The sequence below is a fragment of the Cynocephalus volans genome, chromosome 2, assembly GCF_027409185.1.
Source record: "Cynocephalus volans isolate mCynVol1 chromosome 2, mCynVol1.pri, whole genome shotgun sequence".
In the NCBI taxonomy this organism is placed as follows: Eukaryota; Metazoa; Chordata; class Mammalia; order Dermoptera; family Cynocephalidae; genus Cynocephalus; species Cynocephalus volans.
In genome coordinates this window covers 55,680,931-55,702,212 of record NC_084461.1, presented here as the reverse complement: position 1 = coordinate 55,702,212, position 21,282 = coordinate 55,680,931, and the positions used below count along the sequence as shown (strand labels likewise).

Sequence of the window (21,282 nt, the reverse complement as noted above, 5' to 3'; positions counted from 1 at the left end):
TAACAAATGGCCAAACAAGGAAATAAAGGATGTGTTGGGGGTTTGTTTGTTTCATTTTTGTCTTATTTCTTTCTGTTATGTTTCTTTTGTTTCTTCCTTAAAACAGTTTTGGTATGAACCATGATGGAATTGGAAATTCTTGTGGGACGAAAGGTCATGAAGCAGCAAAACTTATGGCAGCTCACATTACTGCAAATACCAATCCTTTTTCCTGGTCTTCCTGCAGTCGAGACTATATCACCAGCTTTCTAGAGTAAGTAATCTCTGGAGAGTGATGATGAATTGCTCCAGAAGTAAGCCATTGGGAGAAGGCTAATATGTAATGCTTCAGACTTTGCATAATGAATTAAGTTTTATAGACCCCAGTGATGTTTCAGGCTGTTTCCAAATACTTTGATATATTATTGTGGCAATTTTTTTTCTTCATACTCGAACAGAACTTATTGAATAGATTAGAGGAAGTGGAGTGAGGGTAGAAGTGGGGTCGATAATGTGAGTGTTAGAATTGTTCAATAAATGGGAAGCAATTTCGGAATTTAGATTTACATAATTTAATAGAGCATAGGCCAAACTTTAATTCAGTGATTATATATTTCATTTTGTTAGTGGAAAAACTGAGTTCTCTATATGAGTGCCAATGTTTCTAATGGTAACAAACAACAATGAAAAAATACCCAACACCCAGGAAATGAACACTTTGAGAAAAAGATTTGTCTTCAAAAATCTATTGAGTAACCCATCTTTCCTACAGTTTGGGAACTTCTTTTCTGGTCCTTTAATCTGTATTTCAAGAGTCTGGTTATTTAAATGTGAACAATGTAAATTATCTCAGGTATAACTATGTTCAGGAAAGCAGATGTTCTTCCATATTCACCTATATAAGGCTTCAGGATTGGACTTTGGAAATTTATAGACTGGAGTCTCACTTCTAATTTTGTGACCTTGGGTATCTTACCTAACCTTTCTAATCTTCAGTGTCCTAATTTGCTAAATGAATTTAAGTCATAATTTACTCATCAGGTGTTATGTATATAATTATGTATAATGCTATAATGTATATAATACACTTAAGACATTCATTAAATGGTGAATATTATTATTTTAAATAATATCAAGGTTTCAGTACATTTTTCTACCATTACTTTTAACTGTTTTATGCCATGTTTTCCTTGGGTAGGAGAGACATTAAACACTCTGAAAAAGTGAGGCATAAATAAAGAATAGGTGAACAACAGAAATTCTTTTTAAAAATTGACTTTGTTCAAAGTTCATACTAACATGATTATATTGTAAAATTTAAAAAATTCAGGTAGGTTATGTAGGGTAACATTATTCATTAAAAATTTCCTTCATATCTACTAATATCCAGAACAGGTATTCTGAAAACTTATAATTACATATTTTTTAAAAGGCCCCAAACAAGAGATTTTAAATTACTAAGCACAGTGCTTTACTCAAAAATTAAAAGATAAATGTTTAAAATGGGCTGTTTTAAATTAATTAGTGTAATAGTAAAGTTAAAGGAATTGAAAATTTATTTCACCAGGTAGTTCCTCTGATAACCATATTATAACCTAACAATTTTTAATCTTAGTAATAGATAATTATAACACAACTTGCCTAGTACCACAACTGGGTGAAGTGCTATAAAGATAGACCACAGGGAATTTGTTTGATATCTTTTGGTGATTTTTAATACAAAGCACTAGCATTATCATTTGCCAAGGTGGTTTTAATGAGATTTTAAACAGTGTTGAAGATCTGCTCTCCCCAGAAGTCAAACCAGATCTGGAATTTCTCCCTTGACTTGGCTCATGGTTTTGTAATGGAATCTTAATGTCTATCTCCAAAAATCAAATTGTGTAACATGCTCAGGATTCCTGTGCATTTTCGCTGGCTGCCCTTCACTTTAAAATTACCATTTTTTTTTTCTCTTCTGTCCTGTTTTCTGTCCCATTGGCTGTTGCACACAGATCATTTGCTGGTTACATGTCTGTATACTAAATAACGAGGAACAGTTTTGATTCTCTGCCAGATCCTGCCTAGAGGAAGCATATTAAAGTTAAGACACTCCAAAAGAGAATCCCTAAATTGCTGGTGAAATACAGTTAAAAAATCACTACTGGGGCCGACCCAGTGGCGCACTCGGGAGAGTGTGGCGCTGGGAGCGCAGCAGTGCTTCCGCCGCAGGTTCAGATCCTATATAAGTATGGCCGGTGAGCTCACTGGCTGAGCGCAGTGCGGCCGGTCACCAAAAGACAAAAAAAAAAAAATCACTACTGGTTTGGTGAGAGATATAAAATTATTACTACTTGCAATAAAGTATTCCATTGAATTAATTAAAATAATTAATCCAAAAAGCATTATTTAAGCCTTATTGCCTCTTTGCATTTTGTAGGCGCAAGCATGATTAGTGTTGACATGGTTCTAATGGGTTTATTTATCTTGTATTTTATAAAAATATTTTTCTTGTGCATCCTCATGAGAACGTTCACAAAGTTAAAACCATTAGTAAAAGATAGATGTAAAAGACAATGGGTAGAGACTTGGCGAAAGTTGCCCCCCCCAATAATAAACTAAAAAATCTGATTATAATCTGACTAAGCAATAAAGTGTTTTTTAACATGAAGCCCTTTAAAAAGGTCAATTCACTGGAGTATGAAGACATAATAGTAACTTTCTTAAATATCTTTGTTCCTTTTTATAAATGCAGTGAACTTAATTGCTTTAACAGCTATGCATGATATTTTTAAAAATCCAGTGATATTTTGATCACAGATTGAAGTTACACTTATGTTTTATAGTTGGCTCAAAAAGGCTCATAACATATTATTTTAACTTCTCTTCTCAAGAAAAAGAAATCTTGAAAGATGAATTGTTTAGGAACTATAGCCCAGCCAGCAAAATGCATACCTTTCTCTGCTTAGTAACTGTATAGGCCAAAGATGATGGTGAATTTTAACAATGAGCTTTCTATGATTTATAGAGATTCACTATTCACTATGTTCTAGTGAAAACAATTCCATGGCTTTTAAGTGTCAATAGAACACAAACTCTACTGTGTTGTTCTGAAACACTAGGTGCTATTGATCAATCAGGAAATGGTGTTTGCCAACTCACAATATTTTTTTTCAGATTTCTCAAACCCGGTGATTCAGTAAGTGGTTCATGAATCTCCCAGAAGCTGTCCTGATTAGATAATAAAGAACCCATTTCCGTTAAAATGGACATGTTATGCTCGCTTCTGATGTTTTCTGACGATGGCTTTGCAGGTAGTGTCCTTCCTACCTGCCTACAGGACTTATTTATTTACTAATTTAGAAAAGTAGAGAAAGATGAACCTGGTATTATGGCTCACACTCATTCATATCTATGGGCTGATTTACGAGGCAGTGGAAGGCCGCCAGAAGTAATTTGGGCCAGTTTCTCATACGTTTCCCACCGCTTAGCAATAGTACAGAGTAATTTCATGTAGTTTTCAAAAATTACGGGGGGATCTGTGACTCAATTCTTGCTCTATTTAAAGTACATTAAATTGTTTGAACTGTCAAAGATCCATAGCAAAATTTCCTGCAATTCCAAATTAAATACAGAGTAGCCATTTTCATGGAAAGGATAGAAGCTGAGCACATTGAGAGGCAGTGTTATGGTCGAAGTTTAACGAGGAAGAAAGGTGAGAGTATAGCCACAAGAGAAGTGATGCAGGATGAACAAGATGATCAAGACACTCACATTTCTCCTCTAGTAATTACCTTTGAAGGTCAGTATCAATCTATTAGATGGCAAAGCAGGTTTCTCCTCCTTCTGTTTATCTGACACATTTTGGGAACCTCACTTTAACCATAAATATCTTTGATAAGTCATAATTACATATGGGGAGGAGAGTAAACCACTATCAGTATTTGTTCATGTCTTGGTAGCCTCAAGTTCAGTTTATTCAAGCACCCCAGTCATACAGAGGCTGAGAGAAAAAGGTTTGCATTAGAAGGTACTATATTGTTTCATAAAGACTGACAAAGCAGTTTATGACAACATAGTAAGTAAGACACTTGACTTGCCATAAATGATATTAACCTAATCCATTTTTGCTTAATTTATGTGTGTCAGCACAACTTTGTGGGAAAAAAATAGGAGGTGGAATTAAATGTTAACTTTTTGTTGTTGTTGTTGTTAAGAGACTGTTAAGATATGTATAGGGTTATACAGAAAGATTTATTTTTTAGATTGACCCACTATATTGCCAGTTGTTTTATTGAAAATAAATCTAAAATCACAATTAGAAGTATGTCCTCATGTGTTCTGGAAACAAAGCCAGGAGTACATATTTTGCATAGCGATCTGTAAATTTTAGTTGAAGACTGAACTCTGGCTCATGTTCCTATTTTCAAGACTAATTTTTGGACTATGTAAATAAGACCTCTCTAAATTAGAAGTAGAATATATAAAATATGACTTTCTTGACATGCTGCAAAGTTTTCTGGAAATGTAAATATACTTTGATTTACTATGAATTTCATAATCAAGGAAGAAACATATTCTTAAGCTACTATATTATTTTTTCTTTGTCTTAGAAGCATAAACAAAAGCAGAGTCTATAAATTCAACAATTATCTATGTTTCTGTGGATATTAACTTGAGTTGGGTTTTCAGTTGTAAAATATATATGCTAGGGAAATAATCACAGATCTACTTTTTATGTATATAGTTTTGCTCCGGACAAGTTATATCTATGCATAACGATAGTAAGCTGTAATAGTACCTCATAGATGAAGACCAATGGTATTCTACATTTAATTAACTAATGAATGAGGTTTATGTTTTCTGAGTGGAAAATCTGCATATGAAACCAAGGTATAAACCATCTATGTTTAAAGGTGTTACTTGATGAGAAAATTCAAGATTTGTATATAATATCACCACTATTATTATTTTGATAGTAGCATAAATAACACTAGGCTCAACTTGTAAGAATTGTATGGTTATGTCCCAATTAGCTAGAACCCTAGTATTAACAAAAATTTTCCGTAACTTCTATTGTTTTAAATGAGACAATTGCAGAGTATAAGATAATAACATATCTAATACTTTTATGGAAGGAAAAACATTTACACATTTGCACCAGGAGATGTACGAAAAAGTTCATAGCATAATTTGCCATTTCCAGAAATTGGAAATAACCCAAATGTTCATTAATGGAAGACTTGATAAATAATTGTGGCGTAGTCTTAAATGGAATATTAAGGAACAATAAAAACAGGCTACAGTTACACATATCAGCTTAGATGTATCTCACATTCACAATATTGACGAAAGAGTAAAGTCACAAAAGTAAACCTACAGTATTACTCCTTTTATATAGAGTACAAAAACAGGCAAATAAATAATTGGGAAGTCAAATTATTAAGGAAAGCAAGGAAATTATTATATAAAAAATCAGAATACCTTGTGGGGGAGGGGCAGGAGTGTGATTGGAGTTAAGTACTTAGGAATTTTCTTAGGAAAAAAAATAAGGAAAAGCACTTCAGGGTTAAATATACATCTCTCAGATCCATGTCCTCTGCCTTCTGTACCTGTAATCTATAATATTTCATAATGGTGATTGATGACTCAGAGGCATGAAAATATCCAGAATTATTATTTTCTAAGAGTTAATTAACAATTAGTAATTATGATCTATAGACTTTACTTACTTGAAAGTAACAAGGAAAAGTCGCAGGAAACTAGCAGATAACTTTTAGTAACATACAAAAAGCATCTTTTTTTGATTTTTGCTTAACCCTTAGTTAAGAATTAAAACATAGAAACTATCCTATCCTTCAAACATTTTAATCAAGGTTTTATCGTATATACCAAATATGGTTACTAGGAGGAAAATGTACTCCACATGTAGTACACTTGTGTAGAAATGTAGAAACAACTTAAATCAGCCTTGCAGATACCACCACATTTGCTTTACTGGAAGACAACCTTGACTTGCACGCCTTGCTAATTTGTACAAATAAGGCCAAACCCATTTCAAAAGGTCTTTGTTGATGTGATGTTCCTAAGTACAGGTTAATTTTTAAAAGATCCATATGGCTTTCCCTTATATTTTATTTCATACGGTATTTTATTCTCCTGTAAAAATATACTGAAAATGGAGAACAAGACTGTCTAGCTATTTAATTAGACCACATCAGTTCAAAGTAATAGGTGCTTCCAAAGTACTGAAACAAAAGTGCTCTTTGGAATAAACTTTCTCAGACGAGTTTTGGCCAGAGGTGCCCACAGTGCATGGCATTCTTGGTTGTGTGAAGGGTTTTGCAATGGTCATCTGATTTGGTATTTTTTAAAGAACATGAACTGTGATTAGAAGACCATTAATACCTTGAAATAAGAACTTGAAGTAATTATTCTTGCTTCCTCCTGGGTTAAGACAATTTTCAGTTTGCCATCAGGAAAGAATTTTTTCCTCAGGGTGTCTATTAAACTCTTCTTTGGAATCCACATAGTTCTTCTTCTAAGTTTTTAGGTTAATTTTCTATATTTTGAAAAATAATTATATATAATTACATTTAATACATTTGGAATTGGTGACAATTAGGTGATTATATCCTATACTTTTTTTGTTATGCTATAGTTTTTAACTTATAGAATCCTGTACTTAAGTACTTCAGTATGTAATTTTTAGTTTTTCTATTGAATTATAGTAGTACTTAACTTGTTATTTTATTTTTATTATATTTTAATTCCATTCTTTATGATATTCGTAATTTTATTGTAGACAGATAAAACTGATATTTTGAAAGGAAAATTGGTCAATTAAACTACTAGTTTAATCATCTCACAAATATTTCATATTATCAAAATGGTTCTTTTTCCATCATACTATGCAAATTTGACCTCTGTCATTAACTTTAATACATAATTTAAAATTTACTGGTAGAATTACACTTGCCTAAAGTTTGTATGTCCATATAGATTAATATTTATTTTACATAATAAAATAAAAAGGACTTGCTATTTAAAAGTTCATCTAAAAATAATTTTTCTTGCTGAGGGACATGTCAACTTCTAAAAGTACAATAAAAAGGAAGTAAAAAGTGTTCTGTCATAAAAACTGGATAGCTGGGTGAAAAAAGGTTGTTTGCTGTTAGATACTCTGAGGAGTGATAACTGAAATAATTGTAATAGTCAATAGCAAAATCCATCTATATTAGTACCACATTTATATTCTACTAAATGTTTTTTATTGATTAAGAAATTAGTCAAGGGGGGCATAAATGAAAGGAAAAGGGTGTAAAGAAGACAGCATTCTGTCCCTTTGGTCTTTTAATGTATATCACTTTAAGAATAGTATGGTTCAATTTTTGAAAGATATTAATTTGCTGCTGTGCAATTATATATTTTTACATAAAAAAATTACCTTTTACATTTTAAAAATATGAGAAACTTTTAAGTGAACATGAAACTCATTGTTATGCATGGTTCTTTTCCACTTATCTATAAGTGAAAATTTGTACTGTCCTATATAATACTTGAGGAACTTCTACTTGTGAAATTATTTTCCTTTGGCAAAGTGGATGGAAAAGATCTGAGAGAAAAAAAACACAAGTGCTGGCACAATGGACAGGAATGTTGGAAAAAATTTTTAAATGTTGGCATAGGAATTCTTTAAAAATTCTAACTTACTCACATGTGAAATGAAAGTAAAAAAGCATCTGTCCTATTTTATGCACACTGACTAAATAAAAATGAACAATTATATTTAGCGAAGTTTAAAGCTCTTTAAACTAAGATATTCTGTCTGACTTTTGGCGATCTTTATGTTATTTGTTCCACTGAATTAAAATATTATGTTTGAGTGCAGGCATACTTTGAAAAACAGAAATTATAGAGAGAGGAGAACATTCTCTTTTCCAGTTCTGGTGACCCTAGATGAAATATGAAATTTTTGAGAGACTAAACACTTATAATATGCTTGAGAGGAGAACTTTGCATGTTGGTTTCATCTGTCATCTGTCATTCAGCCCATTTACTAGTACAATATTTCAAGAACCTATAGACATGTCTTACCACAGATCTATTGTTTTGCCCAAGGTGGAAGTATATAAATTAGGTCTTTAAGGATTACAACTTTTTGAAAATTCTCTACATTTCATGTTTTTAATTCTACTACCAGATGTGGTTATATTTCCAATAAAAATAAACAAGAAGCTTAGAGCAATATGAAATTCTGTTTTGATTTTCACAGAAATTAGTTTAAATCAATGTTTTAAAGGCCAACATGACATTTTCAGATTGTTGTCTAAGATGCTTTTATTGTGTCTTGGTGCTATAAAAAATATTTGGAGCTTTTATTCAGGTTTTATTAATGCTATTCTATTTTGCCACATGATTATTTATTGGGAGAATATATTTTTCATGCTTCAAGTTATTAAAACAAAGAGCTCAACACATGGTTTCATAATTGTTATTGAAATAGTCCACAGAGTACCTAATTTCCTTTGATCCTTTATGTTGAACAGTTCAGGCCGTGGTACTTGCCTTGATAATGAGCCTCCCAAGCGTGACTTTCTTTATCCAGCTGTGGCCCCAGGTCAGGTGTATGATGCTGATGAGCAATGTCGTTTCCAGTATGGAGCACCATCTCGCCAATGTAAATTTGGGGTAAGAAGTCTTAATCCTCATGTTTAGTAATTTGTATGTGTTCTTTCATGACACAAATGTTATGATGGAATTATGATGAATGTAGTATAGCTCTAGTAATATCATTAATTTAAATATGGCTTTTGACATTGTATTTTTTCTGGTACCATTTATGTAATATCTCTTTCTAAATGTTGAGTAATCCTAAATTAAACAAGTTTCAAATTTCTTGTGAGTGATGCAGGTAAAATTTTTAATAACTTCTAATATATTTATTCTTTAAATCTTGAGTTTATGATGCCAACTTTATTTTTGTCTTTTGAAGTGTTATGGTTTTAAAAATCCTTCATCACCCCGCCTTTTCTGATACTCTTATAATTGGGCTAAAAGATATTTTTACATTGGCTAGGTGCCTTTACTTTAATTCATATTTGCTAGTTCTGAGTCATTTCAAGTTGCTTCATCCACTGCCCACATTCCAACACGATAACCAAGCGGGAACAAGATGACAATAGCCCAAATAGTGAAACAAGGAAAATTGCTGTGGGAAAAAAAATGTAGGCATCAGAATTTACTCTTCATGTCTGCGATAAATAGTCTCAATGTCTATGTATCAGAAAATGTATAAAATTTTTTTTTAATTTCATAGAAAAAATTTCAGTGTCTAGTGTATCAGCTATCCATCTCTTCCACTTTGGTCATCATGTCATCATTGCTGGATTACCAATGTACCAGTGTCATAGAGAAATATATCAGCATCTATTATAGGGACATGTTCCTCATAGGAACACAGTATAAGCATGTTGAGTGAAAAAATAGAATTTTAAAACGTCAAATTGTTTGCTAAAAAATATTCAAGTTTAAAAAATATGTTTTAAGGCTTGGTTCCTACTTTTATGCAAATAGTCTTTTGAATCTCTTTTTAAAAATCATAACAATAAAGGGAATTAAGTTTTAAGATAGTTAAGACTAAATGATATACTCATTGTACTGTACCAATTATTCCTCTTGGGTACAGTACAAAGGGAAGTGATTTTTAAAATATCTCTTGGGTGACAAGTATGTTATTCTTGGTAGACTTTGGCAGCACATTTTGTGCAATAGATTTAAAGATTGTGTGTTATTATCTGGATATGTAGAGCCGTGAGTAAAACTTTGCCTTTTCCTGTCTCTCTGTGAATAAAGAGCCTTCTATTCTTCTTTCTGTATGGTTCTAGTTTCTTTTGTTCTTAGGTTGCTTTTCCCTTAAAAAAAAGTCAGTCAAACTTTATTAACAGTCTTTGTATATACTTTTAGCTTAATAGATTATTTTGTTTCAGAAGATACTTGTTGTTCAGTTTTCGTCATGTGACATGTGTTACTAAAAGTCTTCTCAAAACTCCCCATCTTGTCCCAGTGTGTTTTAGGAGAGAGGTAATCAGGGGACCTTTTCTAAACTTATTCTTTAGTGTCATAAATTCTCAGATGTCTGAAACCCTTAGTCTTGGATTTGAGTGGATTTATTTTCTTTTTGCTCTATGTAAAAAGTTAGAACTTTTTAAGGCAAGATGCAAGTACAGGCTAGCACCATGCAAAGCTAGATGCTTAGTAGATCATCTAAAAATGTCTGCTAGTTATGTCAGCATGTTTCTGAGGGACCTTGAATGTTTATAATAAATAAATAACTTGCAATGTATTTTCATCCAAGAAGCATCAGTATGTCCAAGAAATGTTTCTTCACCTGTTTGGAGTAACAGACTCTTTCTTGTAAAGCTCTGTAGAATCTATTGTCTCACTTCTCTTCTACTTTCCATTAGTCTTCTCTTTCTTATTAGGAAAGAATTATAAAAACTGCTTTAACAAAAAGCATTTTATAGTAATAACAATATGTTTAAACTTAGGAAGGAAGTCACTAATGAGCCTATATAACATAGGGGCTGTGGATGATCTTTTGATTGCTTCCCCCAAAACACCAATTAATTCAGGGCTCGATGTCAGACCTAGCTCTTTAGTTCTTTATTCTGTCACTTTAAGTTGTATCCCAAAGCTTGTTTTCAAATATCCTTAATGGTTCAGTATAGGTTAATAATATCCAGTACATAATTTACTCAATCATCAAAAGATGGTTGTTCATCTACAGGTAGATTTAAGGCTCCCAAAAAGCAGAGAAATTTTATAGACATCATAGCTTTGTTTAATTTATGGGGAATTTGTATTATCTATGAAATTTTTCACTGTTTATATAGAATTAAGAGTTAGCACATAAATGCAAAATAGTATGTTGTACATTGTTGTTGCTTATTTTAATTTAGAGGTGAGTAATGTTTTATCAATTGACTATATATTCTGAACCATAAATAGGAACACATGATCTAATACATGGTTTCCCAATGGAACAGAATATTTTTAAAGGAATATTTTAAATTCAAAAATCTGTTCATTATTAACTATTACCTGTGACCTTACATTGACCACCAATAGATTTTACTCAGTCTTGGGACACTTTTTTCAGTGAGCAGCAGCCAAATTGTTCTTGTAAACTTCAGATAGCAAGAGGGTATGATAAGTATGTAAAGTGCCTTTTATTTACCTGGCACATGACAAAAAATCAATAAATGTTTCTGTTTTCTCTATGAATATCTGTCATCCGTGATAACATTCCTGTATAGCTGATATGTTGGTACTGCTTTAGGAGAGTCAAAGCCTGCTGTACTTGGGGAGCATATTAAGATACTCCAAAGGTCACACCTTGACTCAGTCTGACCCTTCAGTCTTAGCTCAGATGCCAGTTTCTCTTCAGACAGGCCTTTCTCTGATTGTTCTCTGTGAAAAAGTTTCTCCCAGTTACTGTCTTTTACATTATGCTATTTATTTCCTTCATAACACTTATTAAAATCCATAATCATTTTGCTTATTTGCTTATTTGTTAATTATTTAAATGTGATCTTCTAGATGAGGCCTTCCTTGACAACCTTACCTAAAATTGCACTTTCAAGCATGCATGCACACACATAAACGCATATCCAACCGTACACACACACAATTCCTATCATTTTTCCTTGCCTTATTTTTCTCCTTAACAGTTATCACTTTCTAACATACTATATATTTTACTTGTTCATCCTCTTTATTGCAGAAATTTTGTCTGTTTTGTTCACTGGTCTATCCACAGTGCCTGGCACATAGTAGGGGTTCAATAAATATTTGCCAAATGAATGATTGTTAATGACTGTAATTTTCATGAGGAAAGGGATTCTACCTCACTTATTCATGGCTATTTGTATAGTGAGTACCTCAATACCAGGCTCATACAAGAACTTAGTAAATATTTGATGAATAAAATGAATGAGAAGATTTATCTGGTGGAGAGAGAGTGGGGAGAGAGCCTTTGTGAAGGCTCTGAAGCTGTGTATTTTTAAAGCTGAGAGGACAGTTTGGCTGATGCTCTCAAACATACAGCACATAAATGAGACAGGATTTGGTAGGAGCCAAATCTGATTGCATCTTATAGGCTATGTTAATAAGTCTGTATTTTTATCTTGAAAGCAATGAGAAATTATTGAAATGTCTTTAATGAATGAGACCAAGAGAACTTATCAATGTGCAGAAAATCACAGAATTTCCAAGACTCATTATGTCTTAGTGGAAAAATATAATTATGTAATCTGGAAAAACCATATTAGAAAACTAAAATCTTTTCCAAAGTAGTCCATGTCTTCCTCCCTTCCCTCGTCACATCTTCTTCAAATATACCCTGCACAGAGACCACTTATGACACTACAATGTAGCAATGCCCTTGCTTTCCTAGATAAATGTAAACTCATTCTTTTTATACTACAGGGTGCTGCACCATAGCTCTGAAATGAGATGAATAGAGATGTTTATGTGTAAATGTGTGTGGGCTCCATACGTTTGAATTTAAGATTGCAGAACCCCAGTGTGTTGTGGTGGAAACATAAAAGAAAATATTAAAAGAAAATGTGACATAACTTTAAGACGTCTCATTAATTTTGAATCTTTCCAGGGGGATTTGTGGCAAGGGCTCTATTTTACTTACAGATCATCAAACTTGAAAGTTTTCTCTTCTGTGTGCCTCAATTAAATGATTAATGATAGAATAGTCAACAAATAGTTGAATACGATATTTGTTCCAAACTTTAAGTGATGTGAGATTTTTAGGATCTAATATTAGGAATAAAAGATCAATATAACTGGATTTATTAAGATATACTAAGAATTAGGGCCACACAGTTTATATTCAGTTAAATTTACTGAAATCTGCACATTTTCTCACCAAAGGAATACAGCCAATTTATTATTAAAAGATTATTTGGTATGCATAGAATTAAAATATGGGACAGCATATATTATTTTATTAACATATTAATCAATAGCTACAAAAATAATACCATCAATCTATGTTTGCCTGAAGTATAGCTCTTTGTAGTCAACATAACTGCTAGAGACATGATCGTTGAGTTGTCTGATTAAAGTATCCTGCTCCTGGAGAGTCATTAATAAAGACTGACATATTTTGTCCTCAGACTCCAGTTTTAATGTTTTTATGCCTACTCTTTTTTGTTTATTATTTTACCACCATGGATTAACTAAGATTCAAATAATTAAGAAGCATTCTTTCACATAGTTTGTGTTGACTTTCTTAGTATATTTAGAATACTGTTGGCTACGTATGCAATTTTTTTTTTAAAGAGATGCAGATAAGTTGGGAGAGGATAATAGTGAAATACTGAGGAGTACATATAAGAGAAGTTTTATGAAATTTAGTTTCAGTAGGCTGTAAAAAAGAAAGCTAAGTGTTGGCCTGAAACCATCTTCAGGTTTTGCAACACTTATTGTACTTTGATAGCTGGTAACAAATTTCTCTCCTTCCCTACCAAGAGCATAAAAAAAAAGTAGTCTCGAGTTTTACAGCTGGATGTTTGTAGATTAGGTATTAGGAAGAATTTCAAGTTATTAAATATTGGAATGTTGCACTGAGAGAAATTGTAGAATCACTTTCCTTGAAGATTTTAAGGTGTTGTGAATATTCTCTAGTGTGGTGTGATATGGCTTAGGTAATAAAAGGTATGGACATATTTTAGCACCTCAATATTCTTTTGGAGTCTAAACATATATATTTTTCAAGCATATACTTGACAAGATTTGATTTTCATTTTCCTAAATTCGAAGCCAAAACCATAGGTCCATACTCACTTTTTCCCTTAAAGATAAGTAGTTTTTACACTGGGTTTGGTACTTAGGGGTTTTCTTTTCTTTTTTTAGGCATTCAATTATTTTTTAACCCCTTCAAATTGGTGATTAATTATATAACCTGGATTTCTAAATTAGGGTGAGTTTTTTTTTTTTGTCTTTCTAAGATCTTTTTCTTAGAGGATACATTATCCTTTTTCTTCAGATGGCTACCAAACACCTGGAACCAGGCCGTAGGGTCACCATATGTTGGTTTTCAATTTTCCTTTGTGTGATTAAATGATAAGTAACCTTTCTAATCATGGATACTCCTTTCTGACCTTTTCAGGGCTCTGCTCTCCCCTTTTACTCTCAGGACCCTTTATTACAAACAGCTGTTGAGAGATGTTACTGGTAGGGTAGCGAGGACAAAGAGAATATTTCAGATTCAGGATCAAGGACCCAAGATGGCACAGGGTTTAGGGTTCCCAAGGGCAGAAAATTTGTGCATATCTTTTATGGTCTTTATAGTTAAAAAAAATTTAAAAGCAACAGCTATCTACCAATAAAGACACCATTTTCTCTTCATATACTACTTTTCTTAATGATAAAGTAATTGTAAAATAATTTTATACTTTTATGATGTTCCCCCTTGTATAAACTGCTAATTTTAGTTTTCCTAGGTAGATTGAATTTCCAATTTTTAGTCTGTTTTAACATTTATAGTTAGTTGAAAAGAATAGCAACAGTAGAAAAGGTAACTCTAATTTCTTTTAATGTACTGAAAGGGTATATTTTTATTCTGATCAAAGGAGCCCAAGTTCAGTTATTTAAAGTTATTTTCTATATATTAGATAAATTATTTTATATTTTATATTAGATATATATATATCTAAAAATATCTAAAAATATATAAAAAATATATAAAATATATAAAAATATATAAAAAATATAAAAATATATCTAATATATTTATATTATATTAGATAATTACTATAAAACTCCATTTTCTAAATGTAATTTTATTACTGCTTATATCTTCTAATATTTTAAATTATTGTTAATGGTTATATCATTCATGTGAAAAATCAAATAGACTGGAAATCTGGGAGTTGGTATTAAAATTTTAAATGAGTAGGAATATTTTTAAGTGTCTTGTTTTTTGGATGACCATGGAATATTTTTGTGTAGCATGTTAACAGTATCTTTTTAAAATCCAGACACAAGTGGTGATGTTACATTCATAAGTCCTAGTAATAATAATGTATAAGTTGATGCCTAAACTCATATATTGAGTAAGTATCTTATGAATTAGTATGTAATAGTTGCAATTTGGAGCTATTGTCCTTTAAAATAAAGGTAAAGGATAGGAGAGTATTATGGATATTTAGTGAGATTTTATATTATATTAGAATGCAAGTAATCCTTTACCAATCAGCCTTAATTGGCCAGTGACATTATTCAGTTCTGATATATTTAAAAGAAATGGGAAATTAGCTTAGTTATGGGCTCGATATCAGACAGAGATGATTCAAATCTAGATTTAATCAGAATTGAAGCAAATTGCTAAATTTGTTTGAATCTTAAGTTTCTCACACTTTCTAAGAAGGTTACCATGATGATTAAATGAGACACAAATGTAAATATTCCTAGCACAGCAGTTGACATTATATCCTGAAAAAGTTATTAGTTTCTTTTCTTTTCTTCATGCCTACAACATCCTTGCTAAGTGGTCATGAAGCGTGTGCTGGACTGTCTCCAATAACAGGGATTCAGCTTTAGTTCGTCATTGTTCAGCTCTGAATTTTGGAAGATTCTTCTGTATATTGAATTGAAACCTGTTCCTCCCAGCTTTTACCCATTGGTTGAACTGATCTCTGTTCAAAAAAAATATGACATGCATATTTTTTTCCAATTACTTGTAAAATTGACTTTCTGAAGTCTAGGAAAAGAGTTCCAGTTTCAAAAACATGACAAATAGTATACACAATCACTCCTTCAGGCATGAAAACAAAAATTGTAGATAAATAAAACTAATGAACATAATTAAATTTAATCAGTTTAGCTACAACTCATATGTCTGTGATGAGAAGAGACATAGTTAATTGATATATGGGGAGTGATGCCAATATAATGCATGTCTTTTTTTTCATATGTGATTGTTTCCTAGTACATCAGTGATTTGAAACTGTCAGGCAAGCTTTCTCACAATTAAATAGGAAGTGTATAGCAAGATATAAAGACTTTTAGAAAAGAATGGAAAGTTCTACAGAAAGACTTTTTTTTATTGCACATAATAGATGGCTTAGTTGCTTTATTTCCAAAACACTAAGCTCTCTATTGAAGTCATGAGGGTAGCTGAAGAGGCGGTGAAGATATATCCCTTTTGTGTTATTTTTAAAAAGTTGGTTGATAAGGAAGCTAAAGCCCAGATCCAATTTTTAAATTTTATTGGTCTTTAATTTAAATTTAAGCTTAAATTTAAGTGGTCTCTATTAGAGGCAAAAGCCCTCAAAGACCAACATCTCTAAGAAGGAAGCGTTGCAAGCCACAGGGTTTAAGGCTGCAGAGGATCAGCTGATTGGGATGCTTAGAACATCCCAGCAGGGATTTGACTGCGCTAATGTTTTAATGGGGAAAAATGGCTCCCATAAGAAATTGAAGCCCTAAGCTTGTGTCTCTCATAAGAACCAAGTAAAACTTTATATATTCTATATAGTGCTGACCAAATACATCAACTGGTTCAGTGAAAACCTTGGGATGTATGATAGAAACAAATGAATGTAGCTAGACTTCTACAACTCAGGAGGCACAGGATGCTCAAAGAAAAAACAGTGCTCACTTCAGATAAGCTTGAGTACAAAATAAGAAACAACATGAACAAACAATCCAAATACACCATGAAGTCAAGTAGGAAGATTAATGCCCCAAAAGAAAAAGATATGGAAAATATGAAGGAGAGGTTGAGACATGGTCATTAAAATGAGAAGATCCAATATAAGTTGAATAGGAGTTCCAGAAGAAAGAATAGGAAAGTGGCAATATTAATAGAGATAATAACTAATAATTTTTCAGAATTAAAGACACAAATCTTTAGAGCATAAATTCCAAGTAGATAAATGAAAAGATCACTTCAAAATAGTGTGAAACTGTACTGAAGCAAAGACAAAGAGAAACTCTTGAAAACAGTGCTTTACAAAGAAACAGCAGTTAGATTGACAAGTGACTTTTCATCAGCCTCTATAGAGGCCAGATGACAATGAACTTAACCTTCAAATGCTGAGGTAAGATAAATGTCTGCCTGGAATTATATATTTAATTAAGATATCATTCAAAAATGAGACTAAAATAAAGATTTTCAGAAAAATAAGAAAAAGTCTCTTGCTAAATTAACTATTAAAAGATGTATGTCAAGAATAAAGAAATTGAATTCAGAAGATAGTGGTGAGATATAAGCAGCAATTGGCATTAAATGCACTAGTAAACACATAGATACATCTAAATAAACATTGATTATCAAGTTGTTGGCACTGGGCAGTTCACAAACTTTTAGATTTTTGTAGGCAAAGAAAATTTCTCTTCAAAAATGGGCAGACCAAGATAAGGATGCCAACATATGCCAAGAAGGAACACTTTGTAAAGAATGCTATAGCACACAGACCCTGCCCTTGGGAATCTTACAGTCTATCATAGCATCAAAAAAGTAAAAAGAATAAAGCTTTAAAAATGAGGTCAGTCTGTTAAAGTAAAAATTTTAGTTTCATGAAAAATAATGCCATTGACATCATTCTTCTAATTTTATTATAGAATATTAACTTTATCATAGAGCAATACCAATCCATGGCATTTGGGCTACTTGTCTGACTACACACTTTCTTCTTTTCCCTAGGTCTCATGAATTTTAAGTGATAGTATTATTGTATTATATTATTTTATGAGTATCTGTGTAACTACCACACTGCCCCCATGTACATCAAAATAAGGGGAGAAATTACCAAAATCAACTTTATTTTAGGATGTCACAGCTGACATTTGAAAAAGGGACTTTAGCACCAAAACTGTTAAAAACAAATTTAATCCACCTTGTTTTCATATTAGTTAGAATTCTTCTATATAGTATTATTTTTTATAACACTAACATAATGCCTGGTGTATAGTAGATTCTCAATAAATATTCTTAAATGAATGGAGGGAAATGCTGTCACTTTTGCATTGCCAGGCAATCATCCTAATTGGTTAGAAATTGACTCTATGAAATTAGAGGTTCTATTTCAAATTTTCAATGTCATGTAACAGAAGTGTCTATTACTGGAAACTATTGATATCTTCTCTCTCCTTCCTTAAACTCAAGGGCAAGCACGAAGACTCAAATTTCCCTTAGAGAATAGTCCCAAAATGAAATTTAAGATTATAGAGTGGGGGCTGGCTAGTTAGCTCAGTTGCTTAGAGTGCTGCCTTGTAATACCAAGGTCAAAGGCTCCCTAACTATACCCCATTACTTCATAAATTTTATTTAGGGGAATTAATCTGCCTACTATACGGTTGCTAGACAAATTTCCCAAGAGGCAAAAAATTTCAGCATGCATTTATCTTTAGTAGAGCGTGGCACCTTCCTTAGGGTGCTTATTCAACAACTAATATATGTGTGCAAATGAAACTGATATACCCATGCAAATATATCATCCATGTTCTAGGATTCAGCAGTTTAGAGAAAGAAGGGTTTTTCTGAAAGTGAAATTGTTCTTAAGTTCTTTCAGTACTTCTTGCTTACTTGCTATGAGATGAAATTCACTTGCTTTTTATCTTTCAAGCGTATCTTTTTTTTTTTTTAATCTTGGAAAATCTTTCTAAATTGGATATAAGAACTTTTTCTATTCAGATTGAAATTCCAATTGCAAGATCTATTTGAAACTCTTCAGAGTCTTCTTTATGACTAGTTTAACATCTTGGGAGTATTTTCCAACATACTTTAATGTCCCATACTTTAAACGGTGAATTTGAATCCCCAAGAGCCCACCCAGGTAACATAATCCTGTTAGAAGTGGGAATCTGCCTTTCTAAATGCATCATTCTCTAAAGGTTAAGAGAGCTCTATTGTGAATCTTGAGATTAAGATTTTGAAGAAAAATCTTAAGAACTTGCTACTTTGGGTAGAGATTTTCAAGGCACTTTTGGAAAATAAAATTTCTGTAACCTGACTGAAGAGTATGTTTTCCTGATATATTCTATAAATATTATCCTTTTTGATAATAGAATTTTCATTGCATAATTCTGTCTAAAGTAAACTTTAGGCCTCTTTTACCTTTGTCTAAAGTAAGATTTAGGCAATAATAATGATCATAAAAGATCAGGAGTATTGTCCAGGACTATGGCTTTTTTTTTCATAATCTCTGTATACACTGTTCTATTAATGTTTCTCTGTTTTTGTGAAAACATTTTTCTTTCAATTTGGATAGATTTTTGATACATGGGGCAATATTTTAAAGCCCTTAAATGTGCTCTTACTCCTTTTTAAATATTATACTAAAAGAATATGTTTAGGAACAAAAACTAAAAACCATCTCCTATAGAAAGAAAAAAAAAAGAAAAAAGAAAGTATCACAAATAACTTCTCCTAAAACAGAAAAGAAGATTTTGTAATAAGTTGGATTATTAAAAACAGGAAAATTTTATGCTTATATTATGATCCATAGTATATGCTTTTCTTTTCTAATGTTTTATTTCTCTTCTAGCTCACTAGTTCTCTAAATGGAGTTTTAAATTTTTTAAAAGTATTTTAAAGCCTAGTAAACATTATGTATCTCCTTCTATACTTGGTAGGGCACCCTAAGGAGGGACCCAAAGAGATCCTTTCAATTTTTTATACTCACTGGGACATTTTCTTTTGTAGGACTGATTAGTGACTTCAACATTTTACTGCTTTATGTTTTAATTGTGTTTATGTGACATGAGTTCTTACAGTTGTGTTTTGAGAGTTAAAAGATCAGTTGGCAAATAAAAGCAAAAGGTTTAAGTGTTGTATATTAATTTATCTTTGCATTACAGATTATCATATTTTTATTATAAATATATATGTTATACTAAATAGTTCTAGTTTAAATTAAAAATTTGGGACTTTAGTAATGTTGCTAGTTGGTGATCATATATAAAAAGAAACTGAAAATTTGAGAATTTTGTTCAAAGGTAAGTGTGCTTTTTTGGGGTGGTTGTTAGTTGAAATGCTTTTTCAGGGATAATATTGAAGAGCTTATTTTAGAATCTGATAGATTAATATAGCATAGATAAAAAGTAGTATTTTATATTGCCAATATTAGAATAATTGTTGTAATTCTCTTGTGCTGAGGTAGGATAATGAAAAATCATAATAAAGGAGATAAGACAGCTGCAAACAACGTCTGAAACGTGCCATAAATGGCAGCATTTGTTCAAAACCAAGTTTGCCTTTAATGGAGGTAGGCTACTTTGATGGACTGAAAATAACATTGCCAGATTGTTCTTAGGCATATATAAACTTTAGAAATTACTCCAAAATATACTTCAAATTTCTTTAAATTCATATATTAAATTCCTACCCATTCCTGTGGTCTCTCTCTCTTTTTCTGTTTTAAAATTGTCTTCATTTTAATATTGCAGTAGGTCTAGGAAGTCATTTACCCGGCAACACTTTGTTAGTAATTGGTAAGTTTGTGCTAGTGTATATTCCTGAGTGTAGTAAACATATATTTTCTTTGTATATATTCATATCAATCCCTACCCTTCTATATTAATGAAATTTCTGTATACTATTGTAAAAAAATCCTAATCAGTGTTAAAAACTAAGATCTACTTTATCCACTAAAAAAAGAATTATAAAGACAGATGTTTAAATGATCCTGCAAAATGAGTAACCCAACTTCTGTAAGAATACCTTCCAAAATCCTCATCTCTGATGCTTCAATAGCAGCAAGAGACCCCAGGTCTCTTTTTAAAGTAATGTTGGGTGACTGTGAGTTTATTTAATGGAAGAATTGGGCATGATTTTAATCTCTACTTCTGATAAACTTGCTTTTGCCTTCTTTCCTAGGAAGTGTGTAGAGAGCTCTGGTGCCTGAGCAAAAGTAATCGCTGTGTCACCAACAGTATTCCAGCAGCTGAGGGGACACTGTGTCAAACTGGGAATATTGATAAGGGGGTAAGTTTAAATGAACTACTAGCTGTTAGAAATGTAGACTAAACTGATATATTTCTGGTGCTGATATTCAAATATTAGGAAATTGTGTATCTTAATTAAAATGTACTTAAAAATAATAAATTCCTTGCCCAATGGGTTAATTGTCATAGCTTGATATCTGCAAATATGCATTGTGTAGGAAATTACAGTGAGTAACTATTTACTGAGTCAGTTTCACCCTTCTGTTGGTATATGTACGAGTTATATTTGTACCAAAAAATATCTGACAATCTTCTAGTCATATAATAATGTCTGTTTAGTCATATAATATAGGC

At 31.8% G+C, this 21,282-nt stretch overlaps 1 protein-coding gene across 1 annotated transcript in view; it reads left to right on the top strand.

The window, feature by feature from the left end:
- ADAMTS6 (ADAM metallopeptidase with thrombospondin type 1 motif 6) overlaps nucleotides 1-21,282 on the top strand; it is a 271,483-nt gene that overhangs the window by 135,637 nt on the left and 114,564 nt on the right. Inside the window, exons 9-11 of the mRNA XM_063087265.1 lie at nucleotides 107-253; nucleotides 8,508-8,649; nucleotides 20,861-20,968. Coding sequence (XP_062943335.1) covers nucleotides 107-253; nucleotides 8,508-8,649; nucleotides 20,861-20,968 — 397 coding nt within the window. The remainder of the gene's footprint in view (nucleotides 1-106; nucleotides 254-8,507; nucleotides 8,650-20,860; nucleotides 20,969-21,282) is intronic.